Source organism: Arvicola amphibius, chromosome 2 (genome assembly GCF_903992535.2).
Source record: "Arvicola amphibius chromosome 2, mArvAmp1.2, whole genome shotgun sequence".
In the NCBI taxonomy this organism is placed as follows: Eukaryota; Metazoa; Chordata; class Mammalia; order Rodentia; family Cricetidae; genus Arvicola; species Arvicola amphibius.
This window is the reverse complement of record NC_052048.2, coordinates 123187227-123206924: the sequence shown is the minus strand read 5'-3', so window position 1 is coordinate 123206924 and position 19698 is coordinate 123187227. Positions and strand designations below refer to the sequence as shown.

Sequence of the window (19698 nt, the reverse complement as noted above, 5' to 3'; positions counted from 1 at the left end):
AACAGCAAGTACTGCACATAGTGCTTTACACTGGTGTCTAATTAATTCACACTACAATTCTATGAGAGCCATTTCCTAATTTTAATGTTAAAAAACAAATGGATCTAGAGAGATGGCTCTAAAATTAAGAGCACTTGCTACTTGTGCAGAGCAACAGGCGTGCACACGGCATACATACATATATGCATGCAAAAAACATTTATATGCATAAAAAATTAAAAATAAAATAAATATTAATGTGAAGAAAGCAGTTTTTAAAAGATTTATTTATTCATGTATTTCATGTATATGAGTGTTCTATCTTCATGTACATTATAAGAAGGAATCTGATCCTATTAAAGATGGTTATGAGCCACCATAAGGTTGCTGGGAATTGAACTCAGAACCCCTAGAAGAGCAGTCAGTGCTTTTAACCTCTGAGACATTTCACCAGCCCCTCCCCAGACAAGTTTTGAATAGGTATCACTCAATGTCACACAGTTTACATAAACCTAAAGACTTGGAGGAGTTGGAAAACAAATTCTCTGAATGAAAAAACAGAAGTAAAAGTAGGTCTTGAGTAGAGAGGCCTAGAATAACGTGCCGCTTGAGAAAGTGGAGAGGGAAATGAGTGGTAAAAGAAGTCCCAGACGGCAGGGAACACTAAGCCCGAGGTACAAATTGTGAAAGCATAATACAAATTACCCCCAAATAAGGAAGGATTCCAAATAAATGCGTATTAATTTCGTTATGTGATATTCTGATTCAGTGCCAGGCGCAATGCTTTGAACTGTTATACAGAATGGCTTATAAAAGGTATTACTCCACGTTTTAATGGTAAAACTGAGGCTGGGAGCCAACTGTCACTTGAGGAAGTCACACAGATGGTAAACCTTGAGATAGGACGTGTTCCAGGGCCTGAGTCAGTAGCTAATGTTCTTCACACTGCACACTGGCAGCTGTCCCAGCAGGTCCACCACGCACAGCAAGCAAATGTGCAGAGGGCCTGCTGCTGCCATAAAGGAACTTAGCGATAGCGCAGTGTAGGACGGCATGCACTTGACACTGAGGGACTAATTTTGTGGGGGTTATTTTTAAAAAATAAAGCCCACTAACTAGTATCTTTTCTTACTATAAATTTTAACAGAAGATATAAAGTAAGATTTGCATTAATTTCAAAGAGACTAAAACTTTATAAATAAAAGCAATCATCTTAGTAAAATAAACAAAACCCATTATTTTACTAAAATACTATCAGAGTAAGAAGTACAGGATCCCAAGATAACTTGATCTATAGCCTAAAAATTAGAAAAAAATAATTTTTATGATATCTCATTAAACTCTATATTTTCTTTCTATGAAGGAATAAATCCATGCCTGTCCGTCTCCAATCCCGGCATCCTTTATACACACTGACTACCGAGGTCACCCCCCTCCAAAGCCCAGCATCCTTTATCTACTGAGTACCACACACTCTGAGGCAGCACTGCTCAGCTGCTGTACCACAGACCCAGGGAGCACAGGCTGAGGGGCAGGAGAGATGCTCACAAGTTAAAACCACCTGCTACTCTTGCAGAGGACCTGAGTTTGGTTCTCAGCACCACCTGGTGCTTCACAACCACCCATAACTTCAGTTTGAGAGGATCCCCTTTTTGGCCTCTATCATGTAGTGGCACACACATGGTACATATACATACATGTAGGCAAAACACACATTTACATAAAGTAAAAAATCTTTAAAATGGACTTAGTCGGAAGAGAAAGAGATCAGTTATTACAAATTCTGGAGGGCAGGTAGTGATAATTCAAAAGCAACTGGAAAATTTAGAAAAGAGAATTTAAAATAATGCAATTTTATAAAGAAATGCCCAGGGCTGGAGAGATGGCTCAGCCGTTAAGAGCACTGACTGCTGCTCTTCCAGAGGACCCCGGTTCTATTCCCAGCACCCATATGGCAGCTAACAGCTGTCTCTGACTCGACACACAGATAGACATGAAGGGAAAATACCAGTGCAAATAGAATAAAAATAAGGTTAAAAAAAAAAGAAATGCCCACATACACGTGTGTACCCCCCACACACACACACAGTAGCTGTGGAAATGAAACGGGTTTAAAAACAACTACTTAAAAAAAAACTAAGCTAGGCGGTAGTGGCACACGCCTTTAATTCCAGCACTCGAGAGGCAGAGACAGATGGATCTCTATGAGTTGGCCAGCCTGGTCTACAGAGCGAGTTCCAGGATTCAAAACTACACAGAGAACCCCTGTCTCAAAAAACCAAAACCCCAAAACAAACAAAAAAACAAATCTCTTAAAATTAATTAAATAAAAGAATCTTAGCATAAAATATTTTCTGTTATTTTTATTTTTGTGCTTTCCCCTATAATAAATAAACTTTTCATTTTTTGTTTTTTTGAGACAGGGTTTCTCTGTAGCTTTGGAGCCTGTCCTGGAACTAGCTCTTGTTGACCAGCCTGGCCTCGAACTCACAGAGATCCACCTGCCCCTGCCTCACAGGTGCTGGGATTAAAGGCGTGCGCCACCACCACCTGGCTAAATAACCCTTTCTTAAGACAAAGGATTTTGCTTTCTATTTTTCAGACAGGGTTTCAATTTGTGCCTTTGATTGTCTTAGAACTTGCTATGAAGCCCAAGAATGGCCCTGGCATGGCAATCTCCTGCCTCAGCCTCACCTTCACCCAGAATTACTGATGTGTGCTGCCACACGTAGTAAGACAAAGCTTCACAAAAGACTCATCCACAGATTTTAAGAAAGCTTTCCACGTCAAGGGCCAGTTTTAATGCCCAGAAGATTCTCCAGTGAGCATCAGGGATAGAGGATGGTGAGGTGTAAGAGGCCATGTTTACCTCTGCCCATGCCTTGAGGACGGCTAGCTTCTCCATGGTGGTGGCACTCTCTCGGTACAGTTGACTAGAAGATCCCTTTCCCGCCTGAACTTTGTCCAGAGACGAAACGAGCAGGTTATGGACCCGACGGAGATCATTGAGATCGCTGACAACGCCACTTCCGATCCACGTGCTGCACACCTGGCCAAGGGACATTTACAGTTATTGTGCATGGAGAGTACTCTGCAGGAAGAGAGGGAAGTGGGCTTCATCATATCCATGCACAGGGGTCTATCCCTCCATGGACAAGAAAGTAGCATTGAGTCTGTTTGTCTGAGACAGGGTTTTGCCATACACTACAGGCTGGCCTTGAACTCATCTCCCAAATGCAAGAATTAAAAGTTTGTACCACCATGCTCAGATTCTATGTTTTCACTATTTAACAAAAATTTTAAAATAAGTGGTTTTCTACCCAAAGTAGTTCAGTCTTAAAAACTTCTTCAATAAAATATTTATTATTAGCAAATTATCAAACTAGCTATTGTGAAAGAATTTTTTAAAAAGGAAAAAGAAAACCACAGAGTTTATGACTGCAATTTACACGTGATGATCTTAGAAGTCAGGACAGTTTGTGTGTAAAGACACAGGGATGCTAAATGGGGGAGAAATGAAGATCAGGAAAGCTGAGGTCAGAAAGGACAAAGTCTGAATATCCCATGTGTTAAAATCAGGTGATGGCCACAAATTTCCAAGAATCCTGAGGCATGAGTTGACAAGCATCTTTGGCTTTAAGTTTATGCTTTAGGAGAACCATATGCAGGACAATAAACAGCACATTCGGTTACCTGTCTAATACAACTCTGCATAAGACAGAAATTACATGGATGAAACTGGGAATAAAATGAGGTACTCAAGAGGAACGTAGAGACAAAAATTACAGGGTGTGGACATGATTTATTTAGGGCCTAAGACAGTGAGGTGCAAAAAGAGTGAAGAATCAAACTTCGACTTTGTCAAAGCTCCTAGCTTGGAAGAACCGTTGGGAAGTGACACCATTGTTGGGAGCGCTAACAATGTTAGAAGCACAAGTGAAGAAATAGGGAAGTTCAGTGGAGATCCATCAGCATGATCAGGATTCCAGACATTTTCACTAAGAGACTTGTGGACAGACATTCAGCAGAGAGTGAGAAACTCTGCTCTAGATTCCAGGAGCAAGCAGAGGATAACTATGCAAGATTAGAAACTTCTCCACAAAGGCCATAACTAAAGTAAGATTATGAAGCAGATTTGTTTAGGGAGAGAATATCTTTTCATTTGTTTCTTTTTCTTTTTCTTTTTTTCTGAGACAAGGTTTCTCTGTGTAGCCCTGGCTGTCCTGGAACTCACTCTGTAGACCAGGCTGCCCTCGAACTCAGAGAGATCCACCTGCTCTGCCTCCCCGAGTGCTGGGATTAAAGATGTGTACCACCATCACCTGGCTTGGGAGAGAATATCTTAAAAGCCTTACATCCAAACAACAGGGGAAGTTGGTATACTTAAAAAGTAAGTGGAACAACAGAAATGAATTGAAACCCAGTAAAATAAAGAAAATGACCACATGAGGACAGACACTGAAGTCAAGACAAGGATGTCATCCGGGAAGAGGCCTGGACAGGGCCACCTTTGACAACCATGATAACAACCCACGACTTCTGGGTGAAAGGGACAAAGGCGCAGGAACCTCATTAGGGAGCACCTGTGGGAAGGACTGGGACTGCAACACACCGTGGACATTTCTAATAGGGGATTCAGGAGGTACCGCTTTCAGAGACAAACCAATACTAAAACCTCATCTGGCTTCAGGTGCAAATAAGTACTCACATTTTGCTGTCGAGTAGATCACAAAAATAAATAAATAAATAATAAAAAAAAACACTCTGGCATTCTGGAGTATTCAGGTTTCAACATGGCTAATGGACTTTTGTTCCTTTATTTAAATCCTTAACAACTGTGACTAAATACTCACATCGATGTTTATTTACTTTAAATCTTATTTTCAGTGGTGGCACTTTAGTCCCAGCACTTGGGAGGCAGAGGTGGGCGGATCTGTTAGTTTGAAAACCAAAACAAACAGACAAACAACAACAACAAAAAATGTATTTTCAAAAACTGAAAACTAAGTTTAATAAAAGTAAGAACACTTAAAAATAGATCTTTATTAAGGACATGCTTCTGACAAAGTAAGTTGTCAACCAAAATAATTCTGCAAATAGGAAGTTCAAAGTTATACGCAATATAATACAAGTGTCAAAGAAAGGAGTTGATTTATAAAGAAACGAAACGTACTGGAGAGATACAGTATTTTTCTGAAATTTTGTTGGAATGTAACTAAAAGTCAGGCAAATCTGTGAAAATCAGAAATTTGGTGCTAAGTTTTCCTTGCAAAAACCCTAAATACATTCTACTTTAAAGGGTCTAGGGTAGCTGTTCTCAACCTGTGAGTCACAACCCCTTTGTAAAACCTAAATCTCCAAAATATTTACATTACAATTCATAACAACAGCAAAGTTACAGTTATGAAGTAGCAATGAAAATACTCTTATGTTGGGGTCAGCACAACAAGAGGAGCTGCGTTAGAGGAGGAGCTGTGTTAGAGGAGGAGCTGCGATAGAGGAGGAGCTGTGTTAGAGGAGGAGCTGCGTTAGAGGAGGAGCTGTGTTAGAGGAGGAGCTGTGTGTGTTAGAGGAGCTGTGTTAGAGGAGGAGCTGCGTTAGAGGAGGAGCTGTGTTAGGGGCCGCAGCATTAGGAAGGTTGAGAACCGCAGAGGCGGAACAGATGGCTCAGTGGTGAAGAGAGTTCTTGCTGCTCTTATGGAGGACGAGAGTGTGATTCCCAGCACCCGTGGCAGGAAGTTCATGACTATCCTTAACTACACATCCATTTAATCTAATACGCTCTTTTAGCAACTGCGGGTGCCCATGCATGTGCAAGCATACACACATGAAAATAAAAAAATATAAATGAGTTTTTAAGAAGAGTTTATACCTAGAAATTTTAAGTAATGCTTTATGGATTTGTCTATAAAGAAAGAAAATGTAGTGATGATTCAACAAAACCATAATCAGGGAAAAGACCTTGGCCTCTCACCAAGCAAGTGAACATTCATTTATACATTTTAGGCTCAAGTGAAATATTTAAGGGTGTATTGCTCATGCCTCTGCTCCTATTTAACTGACTGTTTTGCTGGCTCACGCAGACACCTAAGTGTTCTACACGTGAGGCTTTTTCCTGCCTGTCTAAGGATCACCCTGGTTTAAAGCTTTTAAGTGAAGTTAATCTCACCAACAAACCAGAACCTTCTAAGCAATTCCTTCCTTTTTACACTCACTGCCCCACCAGTTTACACCCAGCTGTTCTATGTTCTTCCATTACTACAGGTCTTGGCATCTTACGTTTATTTTAGTTCCCCTTATGATAGTTATAGGTCCATTCACTCGGAGATAATGTACCAAAGTATCCAAAGCCAAATACTGAGCTATCATGGAAAAGGGATGAGATTAACACCAACTACCTTACATTTCCTATGGAACACAAAGGCAAAGCAGATGTGGGGGAAAAGATGGCTCATCTGGTAAAGGTGCCCACTGTCAAGACAATGATCTGAGTGGAATCCACACAGTGGAGGAGACAACCATGCTACAAGCTGTCCTGACCGCCACATGAGCGCCGCACGGCCAACACATCAAATAAGTAAATAAATAATTTTATTTGAAAATTTATTAAAAAGGGATGAACATTATTGTATTTCCAAGATGAAAATCAATTTGATTTTCTCTCTTTAAGTGAAATCTAAAACCTTTAGAAATGTATAGAAGGCAGCCATAGATAGCCTGCTTTCTTCTTACCTGGCAAGCTTTTGCTATTATATCTGACGGTGTATCTTGTGAAAAAGCTGGTCTTAGGGCAGCTCCCACCTAGAAAAATGAGCAAATCATTTACTTTAGAGACAGTGGTAAACTTTGTGTCACTAGAGATTAAAGCACCGAATATACATCTTTGTTCCTTTCTTCTTCATCACCCCTCCTTAATACTTTCCATTACAGTAAGATTAACTATGGTTACATTTTTCTTTGCTTCTCAAGAAGTTATCAATATCAAATCTATAAGGAAAGTATGCCCAAAGGGCAATCTTGTTTCTTTTGCTTTGGTTTCTGTTTAATAGTAAATGGGACTTTCTGACAGAGTCACACGTTAGCAAAGACAACCAAAGACTGCGACTTCTTCTGTGTCCTCCTCACCTCCATATGTATTTTGTAAACATATTTCTAACAACCTTTATGTATCAAGAAATTGGGCCAATTTCTTTAACTAACTGAGGAATTATAAATTCAGAGGCACTGAAGTACCTCAAAGACCATTTCACCCCACAAAAACGATGCTTTAAAAGGCTGGTTAAGTCTGGGCAGTGGTGATACACATCGTTAATCCCAGCACTCAGGAGGTAGAGACAGGAGGATCTTTGTGAGTTCGGGGCCAGCCTGGTCTATAGAGAGAGTTCCAGGACAGCCAGGACTGTTGCACAGAGAAACTGTCTCAAAATAAACCAACTCCACCCCCCCCCCAAAAAAGGCTGCTCGAAATTATTAGCTTTTAGGAGACCAGCTCAGTAGGTAAAAGCAAGCTAGACATTCTGGGTTTGATCCGTGGGAACTACGGTAAAAGGAGACTGTCCTCTGACCCCATTCATGTATTTGTGTATGCACACACATGCGTGCACAGACACACAGAGCCATAGATTCTCAGGTAGATAATGAGATATAAGGTGTATGAGCTGAATGGAGACATTACATGTAATCTGTTCTTAAATTGAGGTTTCTACCAACAGTCACTAAGCCGTTTACACGGACGTCTGGAGACACTCAAAAGTTCCTTTCTATGACTACAGACATGTGGCAGCTGACCGCGGCATGTGAACTGGCCCTGAAGGAAAACAAAAACTATAAACGAGTTAATTGGGTCTACTGACAAAATGATTATGACAGACTCAGTAAAAGCAAAGAGTCAATATTGAATCTCCAGTGATTAATAACTGTTCTGTGATTACATAAGACAGTGTTCTCATCCTTTAGAAATATAGTCCAAATGGCTCAAGGGTAACAATACATGACTAAAATAATTTATTTTGAAATGATTTAGAAAAAAAACTGTATTACATATGTATGTCTGCGGAAAGAGGAGGACACAGGGGGGAGAAGGGAGGAAAAGAAAGTCAGCTTTCAAAAAACAGACCACATTTAGCAATAGACAGGTATGGGGGAAGGATATAAAATGGTTTGGGGATATTTTCCTGAACATTTGAAATTATTTCTAAATGAAAAGACTGTAGAGGGCAGAGAGATGGATCACCTACACACATCTTCACTCTAGTGAGCGACTGTCACAGCCACCAGCACCAGAGCTGCACCTTCCTTACCATAGTTAAGTAGTTTAAAGATTACTCACAGCTTCATTTATTTATCTGTTTACTTAGGTCTGTTTGGAGACAGGTTTCTACGTGTGGTCCTGGCTGTCCTGGAACTCACTATGTAGACCAGGCTGGCCTCAAACTCAGAGATCCTCCTGCCTCTGCCTCTGGAGTGTTGGGATTAAAGGTGTGCGCCATCACCAGGCTTGATCAAAGTTTTTAGACAAGATATTGTGTGTCTGGAACCAAGTTTGGGAATAATTTCAGTAAAAAAAAAAAAAAGACTTTGTTTTACTTGCTCGTATAACTTTTCCCAACTTTCACACCGCCTCTCTCCCATAACGAGGGATTAGTTAATGATGTGTCTGAAATCAGGAAAAACAAGTTTATGTGTTTAGGGTGTAGCAAAACAATCTCTTAAAACTCTGCCTCTTCACTAGTCCCTCTGGCTGCTACTGTCAGGGGTCATCTCCTCACTCGCTCACAAGAGGAAGTGCTTTACTTCTAAGGCTGCTCGTCAAGACTCAGCACATACACACATGCACACAGGGGCAGCAAATCTGTACCGCGGCTGTGGATGCTCCTTTTATCTTTTAAATGGCAGGGAAGCATAAGACTGGAAAGCAAGGCTGGAATTTCTATTCTAGTTTTATCATTGCTCTGCTATCACAACTTAAAAATAGTTACAGCAGTTTGACCCTTCTCCAGCTGTAGGTTGACTGAAACGATGGAACAGATCCTACAGGTTTGAGCTCCATATGAGGAGACTACAATCCCTCCTTTAGTGACCCTCGCAAACTCCATTAGGTCTGTAAATAAGCACCCAAGCTCACATTAGCTTGATACTGCTCCAGGATCACGTGACCTGGAAATTCTGGCTCAGGCACAGATGCAAATTTCTTGATAATGTCTTCAAGTGCCTGGAGCCCAGCCATTCGCAGTTGGTTGCTATGATCAGTGGCAGCCATGAAGGCCATGCGAATCAGGTCAGAAAGATGCAGTACTAAGAGGTCATCTGCAAAGGAGAACAGAATGCAGTGAGGAAAGTTTACCCAAACTAATGCAATAACATAAAATATGAAACAAATCAACTTGATAAAGCATTTATGATCTACATAATTCACAATGTCTAAAAAATAAAACTCCCATCAAGTGTCCTGGAGCAGCGGTAGACCTTTAATAACATTGCTAAGACAGACAAACACAGGGAACACTGACAGTTGAAGCAAAATACATGAGTAACATTCCCCAATGGGCTAGTAACTCCCCTCAGCAGACGCTGGCAGGGCTTTTCTGTAAGGGCTGGATACTGAGTATTTTTGGCTTTGCGGGCCATATTATCTCTAAGGCAGTTACTCAGCTCTGCTGCCACACCATGAAGACAGCCAGAGTGCTTACAGAACACAATAGACAATGCTACAGAAATGAGCGCTGAACTCCAGTAAACTGTTTGTGAAAAGCAGCTGTGGGTTGTATTTTGATCACAGGCCATAGCCTGCTAATTCCTATTGTAGAAAAACACAGTGTGTAATCAGGAAATTTGGTCTACAAAATTATTCTCTAAAAGATTTTTTTATGAGAACAGAGTGGGAAGGGAGTCTTGATCTTTTAGCACTAGGGCAAAGGTAACCCTAGATCTTGCTTAAAAGCAAGTCTCAGAGGAATTCAAATAACACAAAGTACAATAATTTTCCTCCATCCCAGGACAAAGTTCAGCACAATTTAAAGGAACAGGAGACCCCAGCACTAATTGCACAGCATGTACATTGCCCAGCATCTGATGACAAGTATCAAGAATGTGAGGGTGGAGAGAAACACAACTCCTAATAGAAAGAAAGAATCAACAACCAGAAACTGGTTCTGATAAGAAAGGCACAGCAGAATCAGCGGCAAAGATCTACAGCAGCTACTGTCCACTGTGTCTGCCACACAGGAAAAGGGGAACATGGACACATGAACCAGGAGGAATAAGGCATAAAACAGAACAAAAAAGATGCTGGCTGAGAACAGGACAGGACAGGCACTAAAGATCAGAACTTAAAACACAGCAACAGACACTATCTGAAGAAGCAATCAAACTCCAGTGTGCTACTATACAGCACGGAAGGCTGGAGGCGGTCTTTCTGAAGTACCTGCAATTCAGTGGCTCAACTCAATCCCCAAAGACTTATTTAAATTGGGTTTTGTTACTATTGAAAAGGTAACAAGACGTGGTTTCTTCACGTTCCTATTTTAAAAGTCCAACTTTAACATTTCAAGTTTAAAGAGTGTATGTCGGGTGGACAGCACTGAAAGCAGAGAGAAAGGAGAGAATTTGGCTAGCATCTCCAAATCGTCTCATCTAGGGGAGCTTAAAAACCAGCCTTGAGAGGGGTAACAAGCTCCTGCCAGAGTTTGGGAGAAGATATCCCAGGTAGAAGGATCTGAATTAAAATGGCTCTCCTCATGCTATGCCCACAAAAGCAGAAATAAAAGGACCCTGTACTCTCTGTCATCTAATTCACTGTCCCTGAAATGAGAGCTGATTTCCCCAACTACCTACAAACCCCTCTATCTTTTCTTTAAAATTTAAGAACAATATGTAAAGAGTGGAAATGGGAAGAGGGGCTGGGTAAACTGCAACATGGAAGGAGAATTTGGGAGCTCCGAGAGTAGTCACTCCTATAACTAAAGCATGGTACACAGAAGACCAGGAGATGAGGATGCCATCCAAAGGGCCTGGAAAGCACAGGGACTGCGTGGACATTTTCTCAGAGAGCAGAGTTCATTTATGTTACTTTAGAGAAGAGATTTTGCTTTTGTTTCCACAGGAAATGAGAGGCTGTGGATTCATTCTGAGTTAAGGAAAATCAGGTTTGATCAAGGAAGACCACCTGAGAAATCTCTGATAGGAGTGGACAGCCCAGATTCTGAGTTCTACATCCAGAACAGATTCAAGACTGCTGCCTGAGATGATCAAGTCTCACAGGATACTCCAGTCACGACTTGATCATAATTCTAAATTTTCTTTAGGTCCCCGTAAGATTATCAGCACCCCCAATCAGCAGGAAGTAGCCTAGAAAACTACACCCACATTCCCAAAAAATGGACTATGGATGTTTTTCTTTGTTTAGAGTGTTGGTTACAAGTTGTTATTGGATAATGGTCAGGAAGAAAGCTAAACAAGAGAGATTTGATTCAGAATTCTTGTTTTAAAAAAAGGGGGGGGAATGCTGTGGGACAATGGTCTTTTATCTTGTCACTTATATTATTTTTAATAAAATGCTGATTGGCCAGTAGCCAGGCAGGAAGTATAGGTGGGCAACCAGACAGAAAGTAGAGGCAGGGTAACGAGAATTCTGGAAAGAGAGAAGTTTCAGTCCACAGTTGTGACCCAGCCTCAGAGGAAGCAAGATGTGACTGCCTCACTGAAAAAGCCACGTGGCTAACTCAGATAAGAATTATGGGTTAATGTAAGTTATAAGAATTAGTTAATAAGAAGCCTGAGCTAATGGGCCAATCAGTTTATAACTAATGTAGACCTCTGTGTGATTTTTTGGGACTTAATGGCTGCAGGACTGGGTGGGACAGAAAAACCTCGGTCATCACATCACAGTACCATACCATGAGCAGACTGCAAACATGAAGAGATTCTCCTCTTAGATTAAATAAGTAATGTGTGCAATACCCATGGAGACCCACAGAATTCAGAAGAGGGCATCAGATTCCCTGGCATTACAGTTAAAAGAGTCACCTGATGATGCTGAGAACTGAACCTCAGTCTTCTGCAAGAGCAGCACGTGCTCTTAAACACTGGGCCATCACTCTAGGCCATGAATGACACTTAAAAAATGTTCCCAAATCCTGAATTACACTTCTACCAGGACATATCCTACTTACCCACCTATCATCTGGACTGTTGCTTCTTTTCAAGGTGTGGCAATGGTTTTGATTCTTTATATTCCCAATGTATAATAAATAGGACTCAGTTAATATGTGCTAAATAATGACATGACTACAGACGCAGTATTTCCTGTTCTCCCTCTGTACCAGACATTCTGACTCACGTCTCATATACTGCGCGGGGCTACCATCTTTCTGTCTTAAATCTACCTATGAACTCTGCAGCTCATTATATACAATAACATGAATGGCATTTTAACATATATACTTCTGTGCTGTCAACTCACACAAATTAAGAAACCAACAGGGTAACAGAGAGACAACCAAACACAGGTTAGGAAACCTCTAACAAGATAATTCTTTCTGCTTCTCCACATCTCATCAACTGTAAAATGAAGATATTTACTGCTTGGGCTAATGCTCAATTTGAAAATTCTCTATATTGACCCAAAGGAGATAAGATAGAAAACACTTATAAAAGATTTTTTTAAAAAAAAAGTGATATTTTCAGTAATAATGTCATTTTTCCTTTTCAAAGATGCCCAATAGTAATTTTCACATATTCCCATATGTGAAATACAAGGGTTTGAATGTGCCATGGATTCTGACTGTTTCTTTGGCTGGGAACAGCAAAGTTTATTTGATTTTGGACCCAAAAGTTCTATCTTCTCTTTTACAACAAAGTGTTAAACCTAGAACTGCTCCTGAGGAAACCTAAGTGGTGAGTGTTGTTATTCTCATCTGGGTGAATGATTAAAATTCATATACACAGATATTTAGAGCCTCATGAATAAACCTTTGTACACCCATCTTCAGATAAATACACGCAAGTAGTCCACAGCAACGGACACGTAGGTCAATGTGAGAAGACTTGCAGTAAACAAAAGGCACAGCCTACAGTAGCCACACAGGGGAAACCTCAAACAGATCAGAATACTTTGGGGAAAAGAAGAAGTGATTTTGCACTTACTTTTAGGGTTCCGCAGTTTAGCAGAACGCGCCAGGGCAAGGTCGAAGTGAGCCTGGTCCGCATTCTCACACAGGTTGATGATGCGGCACAAGCAATCGGCAGCAAATACCCGCGTGGCCCAGCGAGGAGCCACAGAAGGCTTTGATTTGTCTTCCTCGCCGAGTGTAGTAAACATGGTATCGTCGTCCGTCTCATCTTTCTTCTCAGATTCTTCATCTTTGCCACTGCTCAGGAGGGCTGCTGTACTCATGTCTGCAACAACAGTGACACCTAATTCTCAACTCTGAAAAAAGGAACTGACAAGCTCTTCTTAATCAAAAACCAAGGAAGATATAACATCAATTAACTTCACGCACATCTCCTTTGCAAATTTAAATAGAATTATATGCTATGCTGCACTACAGAGTAACCTGGGAATTTAAAATTTAAGTTGAACTTTCAAAAAGCTTAAAATATATTTCAAAAGCATATTCATTTATACTATGATTTAACCTTCAACATTTTACAGGGACTTGTGAATAAAAGTTATCTATTTTTAAAAGTAGGCTCAAATTAATATAGATGCTTATCTGCGTTCATATATCAGAAGACGATTTTCTCATCACTTTAAGAACATCATTTAAATACGTACCACTAGAAGCTGCCAAGACATCTTTACAAAGCATCAGCCAGTGGGAGAGCTTTTCCACTGCTAGTGAAGAAAGCATGTGTCCCAGCGTGTCATGGATGTCTGAACACAGTTTTCGGTCTGTCTCTCGGTCTAGCATTCCAAACAGAAGGCCCTCAAGCCCCGTGTCTGTTATGTTAACACCCTGGTGCCGGCAATGGATATCACCTCGATGACCAACTCCAGGTACGAAAGGACTGACATCTGAAAAGGGATTTCACAAGCAAGTTTGTATGAGACGCTGTACACTAAAGGCAGCACTGACACTAAAAACCAAGCCTACCATGTGACTCACAATGACAATAAAATCTTCTGTAAATGCCTTTTAACTGTCATTTCCACTCACATACTGTAGAACAAAATTTAATCTGACAATAAGGGTAAATCCCTGCTTTCTAAGACTGATTTTCTGTACTCTTAGAAATATGAAAAATTTCAGCTGGTTCTAGTGGCACACACCCTTAATCCCAGCACTTGGGAGAGAGAGGCAGGTAGATCTCTGTGAGTCTGAGGCCAGTCTAGTCTACAGAATGAGTTTTGGGACAGCCCCACAGAGAAATCCAGTCTCAGAAAAAAAAAAAAAAAAGAAAGAAAAAGAAAGAAAGAAAGAAAGAAAGAAAGAAAGGAAGGAAGGAAGGAAAGAAGGAAGGAAAAAAGGAAGGAAAAAAGGAAAGAAGGAAGGAAGGAAAGAAGGAAGGAAGGAAGGAAGGAAGAAAAATATGTTTTAAAAGAAAGACTATTGGCCAATCAGAGAACTCACTGGCACTGGCGCTCTCCTTGTCCCCTGCATTCTTCGCCAGGCTCATGGCGTATTCACACACTTCCGCTGCTTCTCTCTGCGCAAGCTGCCGGAGACAGGCCACAGCTGCTCGTCGAAGTAACAGGTGGGAGCTGCACAGGTGAACCTGTCAGCATAACAATTGCAGGACAGTATTTATAGCTGTCATCTTTAAGGTCATTTACCCGGTGAACTCATCCTTGGGAAGCAAGCCTTACTTCTGTAGAGGTTCCTTCTTGAAAGACCTTGGTTATTTAAAATATCATCAGGGACTGGGGAGATGATTTAGCAGTTAAGAGCACTGGCTGCTCTTCCAGAGGACCTGGGTTCAATTCCCAGCACCCATGTCAGGCAGGTCACGAACACCTGTAACTTCAGCTGACACCTCTGGCCCCCTTGGGCACCTGCACTCACCATGTGCTCATACCCATACCCAGACATACAAACCATATAATTAAAAGTGATAAATTTTAATTTCTAAATAAGTATAATACAATCATATAATAGCATTTTGGCAATAAGACATATAGGAAAGACATCAGTATCAAAATACCTATGTTGCGATCTGTTCTCTAAAACTCGTATGGAAATTCAAGACTGTCTGCTCATCTTAAGTATATAAATGGGGCTGGAGAGATGGCTCAGAATTTAAGAGCAGCACTGACTGTTCTTCCAGAGGTCCTGAGTTCAATTTCCAGCAACCACATGGTGGCTTTTCAGCCATCTATAATGAGATCTGGTGCCCTCTTCTGGCATACACGGAGGCAGAATGTTGTATAAATAATAAATAAATCAATCTTTTTTAAAGTCTATGAATGGTTTCACTGGAATATTGTCATCTACAAGTACATAGAAAGTCAATGCAGTGAACAGAAAGTAAGCAAACAGAACATACAGTAAGAAATAAGAGTGAAGGAGAATATTTATTAAAAAAAAAAAAAACAAAATCAAGCAAACATGAACCCAACCAAAATGAACTAAAAATGGAGGCTTGGGTACAGACTTATTCCATCCAGACTGTCCGTACAAAAATAAATATACTACATCCCAATAGCCATAGTAAAATAGAAATACAGTTCAGTCTTGGGTGCCAGTCTAGGGTTGAATCCCACTTCTGTTGACTATACTTAAATTTGCCTATTTGTAAAATGGGAATGAAATATTCACAGAATTACAGTAAAAATAAGATGTAACCAAAAGCAAAATGCTTATATCAATACACATACAGGTTAATTGCTTACTAAATGTTAAATATCATCATATTGTCATAAATCTGTATCCATGCACTGCTTCGAAAAAAAAGTAAGCATTTGAGAAAGAATCTGAGATACAAATGCTAGAGGGAGAGGGGGAGTATACAGAGCCCATAGCCTTCACAATACTAGTTTATCCTATGCTATCAGAACAGCATTTGTGGGGTGGGAGAGGCAGCCCACCATTAACAGTCTCCACTGCTCTTTCAGGGACCAAAGGTTGCTTCCCAGGCTCAAGTCAGCCTGTGATTCCAGGTCTAGGAGATCAGACACCCTCCTCTGGCCTCCGCAAGCATCCCTCCCACATGCATATACATATAAGCCAACACACACACACACATACGCACACACGCACATACACAAACATGGATACACATAAGTTAATAAGTTTTTTAAACTTAAAAAGGACATCTTTTCTTCTTTTGAAGAACATCCTTTTACTTAAGATATACATACGTGTATAAAACCAGCCTATGAAATCCACATCAAATATTAAGAAAAGTAAAATGTAATTGAGGTGAGAAAATCCTGATTAAAAATTAAAAATTATCTACTTTTCTTCCTAAAATACAGATTTTCCGAAATGTTCACATACCCTAAACTAGAAAGTATAAGATGTAGTCATATCAAATGGAAAGAACACCATCACTTGGTCATGTAATTTTGACTGTTTTATGTGTAGAATATTCCTCCTATCTTACACAGTTGTCTTTTAGAATCAGTTTAAGTAGAATACTATAAACTTTAATTATGTGATAATTATAGAGAAAGAAAATACATTCAACAAATATGTTGACTGGCCAATCAAAGAGAAATTTAAATTAAACATCCCAGTCTATAAAATGTTTTATTTGGCTTTGATTTTGAGACAGGGCGTCAGGTAGACCACACTGAATTCTATCTCACAATGCAGTTGAACGTGGCCTTAAACTCCAAATCCTTGGTCTCTCCCCACCAAATATTGGGATCACAGGCATGTGCAACCACACTCGGTTACAAGTTTTTAAAAGCTTCATTTCAGTGTCCCCAATGTTCAATTTTCCCTCTGTCTTTACATCTATGACACTAGAGATGCAGAATACAGTCTTGTTTTCCAGTTCTAGTGTCCTTCTACACTGAACTGTAATGATCCCATGGCCATAAGTTATAAGACCACAAAAATGGGGCGCAGGAGAGGTGGCTCAGCATTTAAAATTGTTTGTCCTTCTTACAGAGGACCTTAGTTCAGTTGTCAGAACCCAAGAGCTACCAACTGTCTGTAATTCCAATTCCAGGGTATTTGAAGTCCTCTTCTGGCCTCTGTAGCATTTGATGTACATAAACTCATGCAAGCATGCACACACAAACACACTAAAAACAATTAAAATGGATTAATGTAATTCTGGATACTGGAAACTTGTCTACTGGAGTTTGTAGATGGTCTCTAACACAGCACTTTGACTTAAAGCTTTTTTTGAATTATAATAGTAGTGATACGCATTCAGCCCAAACCATGTTTGGAAATCTGACTTTTTCACAGTCAAGGAATGTGTAGTAAGACTCTCTGAGATGCTCAGCGCCAGCGCCAAGCCTACTCTCATACTCAGTCATGAGGTTATCTATATAAGCAGCCAACACTGTGCACAAAATTCACGGCTTTGCTCAGTCATGCTGTCCAGCAGGTAAAGGGTTATACATGCATATTCAACTTCTGATATTTTTAACTTAAGAAGTACTTATCTAGACCTAATCCTTTCATGAGCCAAGGAGCGTCTGTATTTAAAAAAAAAAAAAAAATCATCAGCCGGGCGGTGGTGGCGCACGCCTTTAATCCCAGCACTCGTTCTGTGAGTTCGAGACCAGCCTGGTCTACAAGAGCTAGTTCCAGGACAGGCTCCAAAGCTACAGAGAAACCCTGTCTTGAAAAACAACAACAACAAAAAAAAAAAAAAACAAACAAAAAAACAAAAAAATCATCAATTACAAGGAAAAGTAAAAAAGAAAAGGATTGCTGTTTGGTCAAAACTGATACATTAGTTAAGTGTGATTTTTCATTTATCAAAGCTGAAGATACAGTAACTTAGGAGCAAATGGTATTATAACATCCATGGTTTGTTTGGCCAAGATATTTTAATGCAATAAAGTCATTTTTGGCAAGATTTCTAGAAGGAGAAAGAATTGGGTTTTCATATATTGATCTTACAATCAGGAATAATTTGATGAGAATATATGATGAAACCCAAGATAGACTGCACCACCAATTTTATACAGCTGTGTGTTGATAAGAAATGACAGAGTTCCCCCAGGACTTAATTCTAATTGTCAACAAAAATGTTGGCTATGGGATCGATTTGCAGTGCTGCTGCTTTTACACATAGGTGGGTGGGCTCTTTCAGCAATGACACATAGAAACCTTTTTCTTTCCAAGCTGAGTCTCACAAAGAAGCTCTGTCAGCCTGGAACACACTATATAGAACCAGGCTGGCCTCAATCTCATAAAGAACTGCTGCCTTTGCCTCTTGAGTGCCGAGATAATAGGCGTGTACCACATGCCTGGCTAAAGAACATTTACTTAATCATAAAGATAAATTTCAACTTGAAAATCATTCACTGATAATTTCTAAAATTATTCTAGATGACGCAAATGCAACAATTTTGTCTAGACAAGAGGAACTGTGGTCACATGACAGACAGAGCAGTTGTTTCCAAGTACAGAATTATAATAATTCAGAATGGCACTTGTGCTTTCAGAAATACATTTTGAACAGCTCTAGGTCTCAATCATATTTAATTAATTTGTTAACTACTACTATGATAAAATGTACCTCTCAACACATTTTCTGATAAAACCATATTCCTTTTGTTTTCGATACTACACATGGCAGCACATAATATGGCCATCTCTGATGACAAGCACAATAGAACTGACATGAATCTACAAAAGTCTGAATCCATTTCATTACTTGGGATTAATGCACATACAGACTATTTTTAGCAAGTGTCAGAGCATCTGGCAAATGCAAACTGCATGAGAGGCTTTGGGCGATGTTTCAATAGGGCAACCACTTGAATGCCCCTTCTCTAGTCTGCTATGCCATCTCCTTTCCCAGCTGACAACAAGCTCACTTACCCAGTCTTTTGGAAGAGGTTCAGGAAAGTATTCCAGCATGTCTGTAATAAAACCCCAGATGTTCCACTAAGGAACCCAGCTTGGAAACATTATCTTGTGCTAAACATAGGAAACTCATTGTGCTCCCCTGTGGCTTGGTGATAAACTCCACTCAGTTAAGAAATCAGCTTTTACTTTACTAGATCCTTTTAACTATGTTTTATGAACCTCTATAGCATAATGGAATTTAAAGAAGAAAAAGATGGGGACTCAATGGGGGTAAAGCACTTGCCACTCAAGCCTGAGAACTTAAGTTTATATCCCCAGAACTTAGGCAAAAGTTGAATACAGTTGTGCACGCATCCGTCATCCCAAAGCTCCTACTGAGATGCAACAGGTGGAGACAGGAGCATTCCTGGAAGTCTGAAGGCCACCTAGCCTGGTGTACAGATCAACAAGAGACCCAGTCTCAAATAAGATGGAAGGTTGACAGCCTAAAGTTGCTCTTTGACCTTCATTTGCACACTTTGATACACACATGCTCACACTCATATATACACACCAAGATTTAAAAAAAATGTTTTCAAAAAAGAAACAAATAGAGAGAGAAAACAGAAAACCCAGAAAGGCAAGTCTGTGTCTTCATGGCCACGATCCTGTCTGAGCTGTATCCGGCGAGTAACAGACACCACCTATGACCCCACAGCTTACATTAGGTCACAGCTTTTGGCAGAATGCTCAGTTTCCTATTATAAAAGGCAATGCAACACACACTGATACTCTACTGTTT

General features: G+C 40.2%; 1 protein-coding gene across 2 annotated transcripts in view; it reads right to left on the bottom strand.

Moving 5' to 3' along the window:
• Heatr5b (HEAT repeat containing 5B) overlaps positions 1-19698 on the bottom strand; it is a 78263-nt gene that overhangs the window by 20392 nt on the left and 38173 nt on the right. For both annotated transcript variants that reach the window (XM_038318699.1, XM_038318700.1), the window contains exons 22-27: positions 14550-14694; positions 13754-13993; positions 13123-13374; positions 9104-9285; positions 6712-6780; positions 2849-3028 (exon numbers count right to left, since the gene is read on the bottom strand). In XM_038318699.1, the coding sequence (XP_038174627.1) occupies positions 2849-3028; positions 6712-6780; positions 9104-9285; positions 13123-13374; positions 13754-13993; positions 14550-14694 (1068 nt within the window). The remainder of the gene's footprint in view (positions 1-2848; positions 3029-6711; positions 6781-9103; positions 9286-13122; positions 13375-13753; positions 13994-14549; positions 14695-19698) is intronic.